The sequence below is a fragment of the Rhipicephalus microplus genome, chromosome X (genome assembly GCF_043290135.1).
Source record: "Rhipicephalus microplus isolate Deutch F79 chromosome X, USDA_Rmic, whole genome shotgun sequence".
Lineage (NCBI taxonomy): Eukaryota > Metazoa > Arthropoda > Arachnida > Ixodida > Ixodidae > Rhipicephalus > Rhipicephalus microplus.
Window position 1 is genome coordinate 231,465,941 of NC_134710.1, and position 12,506 is coordinate 231,478,446.

General features: G+C 41.9%; 1 protein-coding gene across 4 annotated transcripts in view; it reads right to left on the minus strand.

The window, feature by feature from the left end:
* Positions 1-12,506, minus strand: part of EndoB (SH3 domain containing GRB2 like, endophilin-B) — a 33,210-nt gene that overhangs the window by 7,015 nt on the left and 13,689 nt on the right. For 3 of the 4 annotated variants that reach the window (XM_075878773.1, XM_075878775.1, XM_075878772.1), the window contains 4 exons: positions 11,802-11,889; positions 4,951-4,994; positions 2,036-2,125; positions 1,529-1,629 (listed from right to left, as the gene is read on the minus strand). In XM_075878773.1, the coding sequence (XP_075734888.1) occupies positions 1,529-1,629; positions 2,036-2,125; positions 4,951-4,994; positions 11,802-11,889 (323 nt within the window). The remainder of the gene's footprint in view (positions 1-1,528; positions 1,630-2,035; positions 2,126-4,950; positions 4,995-11,801; positions 11,890-12,506) is intronic. The other variant, XM_075878774.1, reaches the window with a different exon arrangement.

Sequence of the window (12,506 nt, forward strand, 5' to 3'; positions counted from 1 at the left end):
TGAAGCGTGTCGTCCAGCCGGAACAGGCGTGGAAGTCTTTTGTGGTTATTCCCAGCCTCCAGAAAACTGTGCAGGCCTGCGTCCGTATCATGTCTAATGACACTGCATAACCGTCCTTGCGCATGTCCTTCCCGTATTCGAGGACTGCCTTTTCAATGTCAGGGAACTTGCCAGATTTGGGTCTGCAGAAAACCCATCGCGTGCTGTTAGTAGCCATGAGCATGTCGCGCTATTTTTTCCAATATTGGATCCAGATTTTGTCAATGCTGAAATGTCTGCCGGCAGTGCGGTTGCCGTGCTCTAGCGCGTAGTCAAGCGCCTTCAGCTTGAACGCGGCAGTAAAGCTCACATATTGCCCCATGGTGAAACGGCGCTTCAACAAACGATCACAAAGCACACACACACAAAAAAAAAAAAAACGTAGTCTCGGGAAAAAAAAACAAACATTGGTGCGGGATGAACACAGGTCGACTAACATGCGGCCACCGCTGTAACAGTGCGGGATGTCAGAACAAACATGGTGGCTGACGGAGTGAAGCACTCCGTAGAGCGAAGCAACTGCATTTTTTTTCTTCTTTGCGTCAGTTATGGAGGTTGTGAGTACGTCACGCACGTCAAAACAGTTTCTTCCATCTAAATAAGGAATGCTTTCATTTAAATCAGTAAATTTACGGCATTAGCATAGTGATGCCCGCTTTCAGATCACAAAAACAATGATAGGCGCGTTCAGCTAGACTTGGCACATGACATGTCGATGCGGCAAGTTCAGGGTGCGATCATTACGCGGGCAAAAAAAAAATGTCGAATTTTGACGACAAAATTTAGGCATGCGATTGTTATGCGAGTACAATCATTACACGAGTAAATACGGTATGTGCAGAAACTCCATAGATGACCACGACTATGAAAAGACAGCATTCATCCCACCAGACAGCCTTTACCAATTTAAGGTCATGCTGTTTAGGTTGTGTAATGCTTCTGCAATTTTTGAACGCATGATGGATTCTCTCCAACGTGGTTTTAAATGGTCAACCTGCCTTTGCTATCTGGATGATTTCATTGTGTTCTCGCCCACGTTTGAGAGCCACCTGTCACATCTGTCGGCCATTCTTGATGTATTTTGCTATGCTGGCCTCCAGCTGAATTCATCGAAGTACGCTTTTGGGCACCATCAAATTAAGCTACTTGGCCACCTTGTCGATGGTACTGGAGTCGAACCCGACCCCGACAAAGTGCGCACTGTTCGCGAGTTCCCCATTCCGTGTTCTACAAAAGAGGTATGCAGCATCCTGGGGTTAAGATAATACTACCACCGCTTAGTCATCAACTTCACGGATACTGCTCGACCCTTTACGTATCTCCACAACAAGGACGTGGCTTTTTCCTGGGGTGCGGACTAAGCACATTCCGTCACATCAACGGTTTCCGCTCTCACTTCACTACCAGTGCTGGCCTACTTTGACCCAGTCCGCACCCGTGGCAATATTTTTACAGAAAGCAATGCTGAAGGCAAAAGAAAACAACTTACTTGGCCAGTTCTTTCTGCAGATCTGCCATGTACTGCTGACACTGAGCATAGTATGACATTTGGGCCTCCACAAAGTCACTAAGGCAGCGCAAGTGGTTCACCTGGAAGCGGAATGATCTTGTAAGGCTCCACACACACGAACCTGAAGTTAGTGTCCCTGTTTCACAATGATCAGAAAAAAAAAAAATCACAGTGATTAAGTTTCTAAGGGCACAAAAATAAAAGGGGAGGGAAGCTGCATGAAACATTTGGAAACATCTGTTTAGAGCAAGGCAAATTCATGAAGCAGATACTTCTATCATAAGAATCGGAATGACACGAAAGAGAAACGTGTTCACTTAAGTAGTCTTTACTGTGCAGTGTGTGTGTGTGTGTATATATATATATATATATATATATATATATATATATATATATATATATAATGTATCTGAGCCTGGAATGGCATCATAAAATTTCGTTTGAAGCGAGACAAACATAACAGCGAACATAAACTTGAACACATACGTGAGTGCTTGAGATTCCTTCAAGCAGCAGCCTAGTAATTTCAGCTTGACGGTCGAAGTCAGACTGGCAGGAACGCACATCCTTTTCTGCCTGTTAAAATTAGCAACGTGAATATGCAGTTATATAACTACAAACTGCAATTATCAATATGTTGCAGAATATGTAGAATTCAACTAAATTACTGGGAAGAAACATAACACCTACTCAACACTGTAAATAATCAAAGTGGATGATTGGGCCAGTTAGAGATTCATGATTGCTGTATAGTGCGTGTAAGAATATAAGGATGACAAGCAGATGGGGACAAGCGCAAACTATCAACTGAAGGTTTATGCCCACAATGTATGCAACAGCAAGGAGGGTTTCTTGGCACAATATGTCGGCAGATGTGGTCAGTTTGAAAGCACAGTTGTGATGCATAGGCACAAAGATGATCATACCCATATAATCATTGAAGCCGCGAAAAGGGTGCAAGAACCTGAGAACTGTGTCAGCAAACGGAACCATTCATTGCTCTCTTAGATGAGCTACAGTTCCTGGGAAACGGTGTGCATGACCAATTAGTTTACTTTTTTGCCTCGTGCATTGGGTGTACAAATTTCGTTTTGAATGTTAACAGCAAACTTTTTTTTCCTGGTTTCAGTCATACCTATATCTGCGGTAAGTGAAAAATAAACCTTAAGTTGATAGTCTGTGCTTGTCCCCATCTGCTTGTTGTCCTTGTTTTCTACCGCGCAGTACACGACAAACATGTTGATACTAATAAGTGGTCTTAACTCTCTTTGCTCCAACAAATCTCCAGTGCCACATGAAAAGCTCCTGGGGCCTTGTGTTTGCTCTATGATTAATGACAGTACTCTCGCTCTTGCCCAACAGGCCTCCGGCTCAGCCCATAATTTGAACTACAGATATTTTAGATATCAGGAATTGTAAGCCAGCTTTGATAATTTGCCTTCCCTAGAAGTGAAATTCCCAGAAGTTATATACAGTCAACCACCGATTTTTTTAGAGCTCCCTAGGGACCACGAAACCATGGAAAAATTGGGCAGTCCAAAAAACTAATTCATGTTTTTTAATTCTGCTCAAAATTGCCACCCAAATCTCAAATAGCTTCAATGGCTTCCAGTACACTTTTCAGGCATTTTGCTAAGTGTCCAGGTTCTAGTGGATACATTCAGTACGTGCTGCGATCTCCGCTTAACTATTGTGACAAGTGCTGCCGGCACCAGCAAAAGCATGGATCAAGTTAGGGCTCCCTGGCATGAGGCATTTGGAAATGATGGCGTCGAACACAGTGGCAGAAGAGCGGATCACCTAACTTCCCTCGCTCCGTGTACGTGTGTGAACAATGCTCCACAGTGTGAAAATCTACGCTGACACGCGATATATGCTGCCGTGTGCAGCCGGTCGTTTCTAATTATGTGCAGCACGTTGCCAACTACGCTGACTCGGTCACTGCTGGGGCGCTTGCTAGCTGTAGCGTACGTACATGTTTGCCGTGAAAGTGTTCACTGTTCCCACTCAGTTCCTGGCCGAACACAGGCACGGCGAAGTAGCTTTCATTCCTTAATGCAACACATCTGTGCGGCGGACTTAGTGATCTCGCATGAAGGGGCAACGCGAATGGCGGGGCGGCGTGTTTTGGTTGTCCCCAATTAAAAGTGTGCAGTATACTCGTAACTGTGCTGGGCCTCATGCACTACCGAGCAGTTAGCTGAAGATGCTTATGATTAAGAATCATCAGCGATTAAGTTGTACTAATGTGTTCGCCCCATGCCCCCATCACACCTGCATGTATTCCTGATGCTTATCGGTAAACACATCGCTGCACTGCGCCGTGATAGTTAGCCCTTTGTATTTTTGACCTACATCAACTCAAAACACATAAGCATTGTGGCAAAGCTGACTTCGGACACTGTTACCGCTGCTAACAGACTGACTCGTGAAAGCGCAGGTTCAAACCTAAGAGACAGTAGAAATGCCAGAAGTTGGAGGTTCAATTAATGCGATTTTTGACCAAAAATTTTGGCAAAAAGTCCATAAAATCGGATGGTGAAGAGTTTCACCGTCCGAAATTTCAGACATTGTTATAAATTAACATCTACGAGGCTTGTGACGGTGCTGTGAAAGTGCCTCAATTTTCAAGCATGTCTGAAAAATGAGCAGTTGACTGTAGTACATACTTTAGGAAAAAATATGGCCCTTCAAAACTCTGTACAATGCTAAAAAGGCACAATTTAAGGAAATGTGAAATGTTCATGCAACAATAGACACTCCCTGTGGACAGCACTGTACACTGCCAGGCAGGACATGCAAACATAAATCAAGTGACTGATACTTATGAGAGGTAACCTTTAAAAATGTTTTCTTTTGCTATTGAATCATCAGTTCTTATGTTTATTCTTGCCCATTGCCTTCAAGATGTTCCTGCAACGTTTTTCTCTCTGCTGCAGCAGCAACTGATATGACCGCGATAAAGTGAGCAGTCATCCATTAAAGAAGGGCAAAAAAGTAGAAAAGTATATTTATTACAACACTCTTTTCAGCAACTAACTCATAACCTGAACAGCCCCGCCGCGGTGGTCTAGTGGCTAAGGTACTCGGCTGCTGACCCGCAGGTCGCGGGATCGAATCCCGGCTGCGGCGGCTGCATTTTTGATGGAGGCGGAAATGTTGTAGGCCCGTGTGCTCAGATTTGGGCGCACGTGAAAGAACCCCAGGTGGTCGAAATTTCCGGAGCCCTCCACTACGGCGTCTCTCATAATCATATGATGGTTTTGGGACGTTAAACCCCACATATCAATCAAGTCATAACCTAACAACAAAGTCAGCACATCTAAGTAATAAGGAAGAATATGTAAGACTATACATTCTAGAAACTAAATATAACTTGTGTTGACAATGACCAATTTTACCTGTTGAATTTCTTTCTCAAGAACCTCCGGATTGACTTTGGAGGCCAGTGAGCAGCAGAAAAAAGACACATAGCAATATAAAAAATGGCACATACGCTTCAAAAAGTGAAGTGTAAGGATTAATAAACCATGGTATTCAGTGACAGAATGATAGTCTCAAATAGTAGACCAGTTAAAAGGGTACTGACACAAAATTTCATGGCCAAGATAGCCTGTGGGATAGATTACCGTGAACATGAGTATATCATCTGCAACATATCAACAGCAAATACAACTTGGAAGGTACATTAATATAAAGGTATATTAAAATAATTTTGAAGTTTGCATGAGCAATCGCCTCCCTCACGTTATTGACACTCTCAAAGGTGGCCCTTGGTGACCCGCTTACTTCCCTCATGTGAGTACGCTGCAACAACTTATAATGATGTAATAGCTGGCATTTTTCTCTCGCCGCATTTGCACCAGTAGAACAGGGACTTGGCAGCTGCTTGTGAGTCTTTGGCAATGGCGCACGCATTGAAAGTTGTCCCGTTTCCTATTCGAAAAGAATTATTGTGCGGATGTGCATCACAGTTGTGTGTGCTGACGTGGCTGAAAGTTACACACGCTAGGTGGTGATAGCTGCGGTAGTCGCACACGAACGCTGGTCGTTTTTGGAGCTATTTTAAACCAAGACTGAGCAGTAATGAGGACCCTGTAATTAATTATCTGTCACATGCTGCAGCGAACAATGTGCCTATGTTATGACTAAAAGGCCTCCAGCAACATACTGCAACAAAAAAATGTGAGGTTAGAAGTTTTGTGTCAGTACCCCTTCAAACAACGTATTTCACAATCCACTGCAGTGAAGCAGTGGTTACAGTGCTTAGCTGCTGACCTAAAGGTCGTGGGTTCGATCCCAGCTGCGGTGATCACATTTCGATGGAGGCGAAATGCTGGAGACTTGTGTACTGCGTGAGGTCAGCGCAGGTTAAAAAACACCACATCGTTGAAGTTTTCGGAGCCCTCCACTACATCATGTTTCATAATCATATGGCAGTTTAGGCACGTAAAAGCCCATAAATTAATATTATGAAAAGTAATTCACAGGTTGTGTTTCTCTGTCAGAGGGCAAAGAACAAGAAAAAATATCAATTTAGTATTGCATTGCAGTAATGTCTAACTTTGCTTCTGCTGACAATGTTAACCTTTTGTTAGGTTTACTTTAATATCAACATTGCTTTAAGTATTTCATTGCTCATTACTGTGAAAAATTTAACACACTGTCCAAACTGTTGCTACTGCAGTGATGCCTCTGAGGTAATACAGGTATTCTGTGAATAAGGAGCACGAATCAAAGCATGTCCACTTTAATACTGCTCGCTACTGCCAAGTAAGTATTTGAATGGCTGTTGTGAGAGATCCAGCCTTACCAAGCTTTTCTTGCTGTTTAGGTCTGCGATTGTGGCAGCGTCCCGATTTCTTCCAATGCACTGAATGTTCAATCACTGTGCGTAGAAGCTTTAGACCCCAAGTAAGTCGGCATCTTCTTACATCCTTTGATAGATGGATGGATGAACTTTATTTGGTCCTTCGGAATGTGCTTTTTAGCACGCTGCGGGCCGCTCCCACGTCGGAACAGATAGTAATTTTCACAATTAAAATAGATTTTGTGTTTATGGCAGCTCTGTTTGTTCTCCTGCGCAGTGTTTTGCGGTCATGGTAGCGTTTAATGGTCTCCCAGCCATTTAGAAGGAAGAACACGTGTCCCTCCTCCCATGTATTCCTGTTGGAACATCAAACGACTCAGCTTCTTTGCATGGTGCTGTGCTTTTAGGTGTTTGTTTACGTTCGAAAATGGACCAGAAGGGAGATGATGCCTCCTCCCTTTCGGCACTGCAAATGAGACAAGCCTGACAGGCGAAATATTGTAACAACATCTTTGCTTTTTGAATGCAGACCTTTCTGTTCCACACTGTTGGCAGGTCTCGACACCGCAAATGCACCCATGGCGATGCCAGTTAAACTATTGCGCTGCAGCTTTCAAGGTTTTACCAGCTGGTGCACAGGTTCTCGTGTGTCTGCTCTACGAAACAGTTGTCGCTTAAATGAAGCAGACCATGTGCATGAAATCATAGACTATAAAGGTGACGAGTGCCCACTGTGTTGTAAGTGCACTCCGCAGATGAAGGTCAATGCGACAAGCTGCGATGTAATAGCACCACTTCTATTTCTATTTTAAATGCAAAGAATTTTTTACTCTATGAAAGACATTTTGAGTGTTTCTATCTTGTATTTGCTTGTGGATTCAACGCACTCTCATAATAAACGCACCCCCAACTTCAGTGGTGCATGCATCACCGATCGCACTTGCTCCTCCAATGTAGTACTTGCCCACTCCCGCTTTCTCTTCTTTTCGACGATTCGTGGTAAAGCATAGCCTTCGAGATATCAAGTTCACTGACATCATTTTTTTATACTTTTGCCATATAGTGAAGGCTCTACAATCATTATGAAATGCTTTTCAATAGTATATGCACTAGCACATCCCAAGTGATCACTGCAGAAGATAGGCAAAAAGAACAAAAAAAATGCTATTTTGCAGAACACTTTCACATTCCTATGAATACTTGCTGGTCGACCACAGAAAAGCACAGAGTTGCACACATTTGAAGAAAGGTCCTATAACAAGGAAAACAGTGCAGGGTCATAAAATTACTTAATTATTTCTTAAATTAGATAGTGCCAGTGGCTGTAAGAAACCTGAGATTTGCCTGCACTCAAGCACTTGAGCACATGACATGGCTATATGACTTCAGAAATCAAACTGCTTTCTTCACCTCATCATCACCAGTTGAATTGCTGTCCTTGCTGGTCGGCGTTAACTAATAGAATAGAAAAAAGTTGCTAGAAACAGTGAATAGAAGTGCGATATGCAGTGATGCTACCAAGGACTTCTGATTTGGAGCAATTTTTGGAGTAGCAAAATTTTCACTTTGGAGCAGCAAAAATTCCATTTTGGAGCACTCTATAGAGGCTAGTTGCATTTACATTCAAGCATCTGAATAACTATTATGAAATTTCATGAGGACCTAGAAATATTTCCATTCATTGCAAATATCCAAGAGAAATCATTTTAGGAGCACTGTATAAATAAGGGTAGCATGCGCTTGAGTGTTCTCAAATAATCGCTTCAGCCATTTTTTTAACTATTCAATAAACAGAATATTGGATACTGAATATTGTACTTTATGAAATAAAACCCTAAATTTACATCAATGTGGATATCAGCCAAAGTGGGGGATAAGCACTGCAACATACAAGAGTGCATTATTGCTAAAATATCACACTGTCACTAATGCATTCTCATAAGACAACTCGCAGGCAAAAGCCAGATTCTTTCTCTTCTCGATCGATTGTATGGCTGGGTGCAACATGAAATCACTTAGCTAAACTCGGCAAGCGAAGCTCTTATGACGCATCTTTCCTTTTCTCTGAGGCCTCTCTATGCTGTAGCAAGCGTATTTTACGGCTTGTGCATGCACAAGATTGCCTGGAAAATGGTGATCTGCTTTAAGCCGAGCTCCCATATTCGGAAGTGCATATAAAGGGAACAGCATAAGATTACAAACATCACTATCTCTTTAATCTTTAAAGCGAAGCTGTATATGGATAGAACATTCCGTTTGTATGCCACTAATTCCTGAGGTCCTGTAGGAAGCGATGCAAAAAATAAAGTATTGAATGTTTACAGCCCGGCTATGAACAACTTGCCTTACATACCAAACTTCCCTCTACCATGTCATCCCTGCGTCGTGCGTTTAACAAGCTTCACTGGTTGTCCAGTTTACAAAAAAGAATGCCTCATTTTTTAACAGCAAAACTCTTTAAGCTTTTGGCTGCTATCGGCGCGTCGCGCCACAAAAATTGGACGAGCCCAAACACTGAGTAAAGTGCTAGCATTAAACGAAAACTTTGCTCACTGAAAAGGAGCACATAAAACTTGTGAGAGAGAAAGAAATAAAACAGAGAAATAAAGGGAATAGGCAAAAATATAGTGACATAAAATGACATAGATCAAAAAGAGATTACAAAAAAGCTCTTATGAACGAAGATCTATGAATGAAGTATATTCGAGGAAACATGTTCCCACTGGTCACGTGCTCTACCGTAGACGTGAAGCACACAAAATTTGATAGTGTTCCTTGTATATATTGCTAGTTTTCCCAGATGTCATTTTATGCAGCGATGTCCAGAAACAGAGGTGACAGAAATTTTAGCGGCATGCATCTAGTTATTACTAAACATTGCTTAAATTATGTGCTTTGTGACGTTTGAACAATGGATCAATGCAACACTTCCTCGCTCCCCAATGGCCTAGGTGTCATGAGCTTTGGCAGAAGATGCATTTCTTCATCAAGCCATGTTGAACAGTGTTAGCTACGTCAGCACCAAGCATCTACATGGGGCAGTTGGGCCCAGTTGGCACAGCAGTGGAATCACTGGATATGGTACTGACAGCTTCAAGGTTACATTCAGGAAATACACCTATGTAGTTACAGGATGCGCAATTAAGTTCACTAGTAAGCAGATGCAGGATAAAGCGAAAAATCTGTGCCAATGCCATTCTTTTTCACTCTTAATCGGTGGTCAGAAGTCCACTTTGTCAGCATTACCAGTGCAATCAGCTGACCATGATGCCATGAACACTGAACAGCAACCCCATAAAAGAATTTCACAACAAGAATACAGTAGACTCCTTTTAAACAAAACCTGAAGGGACCAGAAAAATGTGTTTCCTATAAAAGGAGTTTCGTTTACTGAGAGATAAACAGGGGTACAATATCCAAGTAGGAAACTAAACATATTAGTGGAAGTTGTTCCATTAAAGCAGCAATTTCATTTAAAAGAGTTTTGTTTAAAGGGAGTCTACTGTAGCTACATTAAACCAGCCCGGAACTTCAGCACTCGAACTAAATAAAATAACCACACACAAATTAAGGGGTACTGACACAATATTTTTGGCTGACACGGCCTGCAAGATAGATTCCCACGAACATGCGTATATTATCTACTAAATATCAACGGCAAATATAGCTTGGAAGGTAATGCACAAGAGTTTTGAACTTCGCACGCATATAGGAACTTTGTAGTTTCTATACTATGCCACACCTTGTGATACGGACTTCTAGCTAGTATGTACATTCTAACATTACCGTGTTACCAGAATACCAGATTATATTTCCCATGTTACCAGAACACATTTTAACAAGTAAACATTTACATACATATGTGAACGCATACGTTTACATTTACGCGAACTACTACATGGTGATTATTACTGTATTTTAACTATATTTAATTTAGATAATATTAAATTAATGCTGCAGCAAAATCACAAAACGGGTATTTCATGTGCAGAGTGCCCAGGTGCACACAAAGGGTTGTAAAAATACCGGGTTACCGGACAAAGGTGTTGGCATCTTGTGATGCTTCGTGCAATCATAATTGTGGGGACGTTTGCTATCGCCTAGTGTTTTCTAAGAAGAAATTATTAAAATGGCAGCTCATTCATGATTATGCCACTGCAAGGCATTTACAACAGAAGTAGAATGCACAATGTTCCTGGAAAAACAATTTTTAGTTTGCCTGATGTTCATCTTGACCGCAATGAATGGTACCACCAACTCAGCCTGTCAGGGACTTTAGGCCTCTCATGTTTATGGTTTTGGTATTATAGGTTGGTAATCTATGTAAAACTCTAGCTTCAGTATTCCGGCTAAAACATGATCGCAACTGACATTCCCAGTTTGGCTTGTTTCGACTCAGCAGCTGGAGTCTCTGCAAAGCGGATATCTCAAGTAGCCACAAACAAAGGTAGATTTGTGAGATAGGGTCATAAACGTAAAGCCTATCCGGAAATTAACGTACGTGTTACAGAAGTTAACATTTCATAAAGGCCCGTGCATGCGCATATTCCTTCAACTATATGGTAACATGCCTATATGTACAAGCTAAAAGCCCTTATTGACTTGAAAAGCCACTGTTGACTTGCCCCGAGTTGACTTGAAGGTGACCCCCAACTTGGGAGACGTTACCACTGCTGCCAAGCTCCAAGCTGGAACACTTACAATATTGGCTTTATAGTCAATACTGCTCTTTAACCATGCTTGTGCCAACAATTCGACAGCTGCTCATGAGTCCATGACCACAGTAAATGTGTTGAAAGCGTGGAAGCTCCAAGAAAGTCGTTGCAACCACACGACGATAAAGACAATGACAGTGGACGTAAGGACATTGCACAGTACATACAGCAGCAAAAGATGACGAGAAGACGAAGCCAGTGTGGCAGTGCTTCACAGTCTTTATACGATTTCACATGCTAGATGGCATTAGTTGCACCTGGCGGCCTATCATTCTCGGGGCTCTCCCAAACTGAAACTGAGATTGATCGGTACTAAACAGGTTAAATTAAAACAAAGTTATCTGTCCAGTGATGCAGCAAGCGATGTGTCACGTTACGAGTGCTGCAGCAAATGATGTGTCATGTTACAACTAATAAGCCCCTAGCAAAATATTGCAAAAAAAAGGCAGATGAAAACATTTGTCAGAATGCCTTTAAGCTTTTTAAACCTGTGTGCGCACCAGAGTGTTTCTCTTTAGTGATTTTCCAAGGCACGGTGCGACTTTCCTAATACAATATTTATGCTGGATCTTTTTCCTTAGTACACTTACGAAAAGCATGGATGAAGTGCACATCATCAGCTTAACATGCATATCAATTAACTAAAATTGAGAACACTTGCATTGTAGTGAGCCAAGGAATGAACATGGAACACAAGGTTGACTAGGAAAAGAAATGTGCCAACTCACTGCTGGATCAGTTGCTTTGGCTTTACGAAGTCTGTTCTTTGCAGCATCCAGATCCAATCGCTTGTTTTCAAGCAGCCGACGCTCTTTCTGTTAAACATTTATAAGCAAAAAAAGCAAAAGAATGGGGGAGTAAACGACATGTAATGGCCGGGTTAATGAGAATGATGTGATTCACAATATGCATATTCCATGCAACTTCTAAAAAACAGCCACCATTTCACTGGTAAATTAGTAAATATGTATAGTCTATAGAGTGAAACACCTCTTATGAGTTTAACTTTATGAAAATTAAAGTTGAAGTTACTTAAAATACAGCAAAAGGCATTACACTGCATTTTATGAACCTAAATGTTTGTGATAAATAAATGTGGTATGAAACTGCTTTGTACTAGAAGTCTTTTTTTTCCCCTTTTGTCTCTACAGGTAATCGTGCAATTTTAAAAGTTACATGGTGTTGAGGTTTTCATTTGAGTGACAATTTTACAGAATTAAAACTGACACCGAAGGCAACAAACGGTAGGGGTGCTAAACATGCTAAACGGTCCCATCCTCGAGCAGGACCATATGTGCCAGAGTACATGCCCATGTGTATGCGCATGAGTCACGTTTGAGATTAGGGTGCAGCCAGCCCACCTCTTGTACGTTCACCCTACTTGCAAGTGCTAGTGATGTGCGCCAGGCAAGCACTGTAGTCTGTGCAAGTC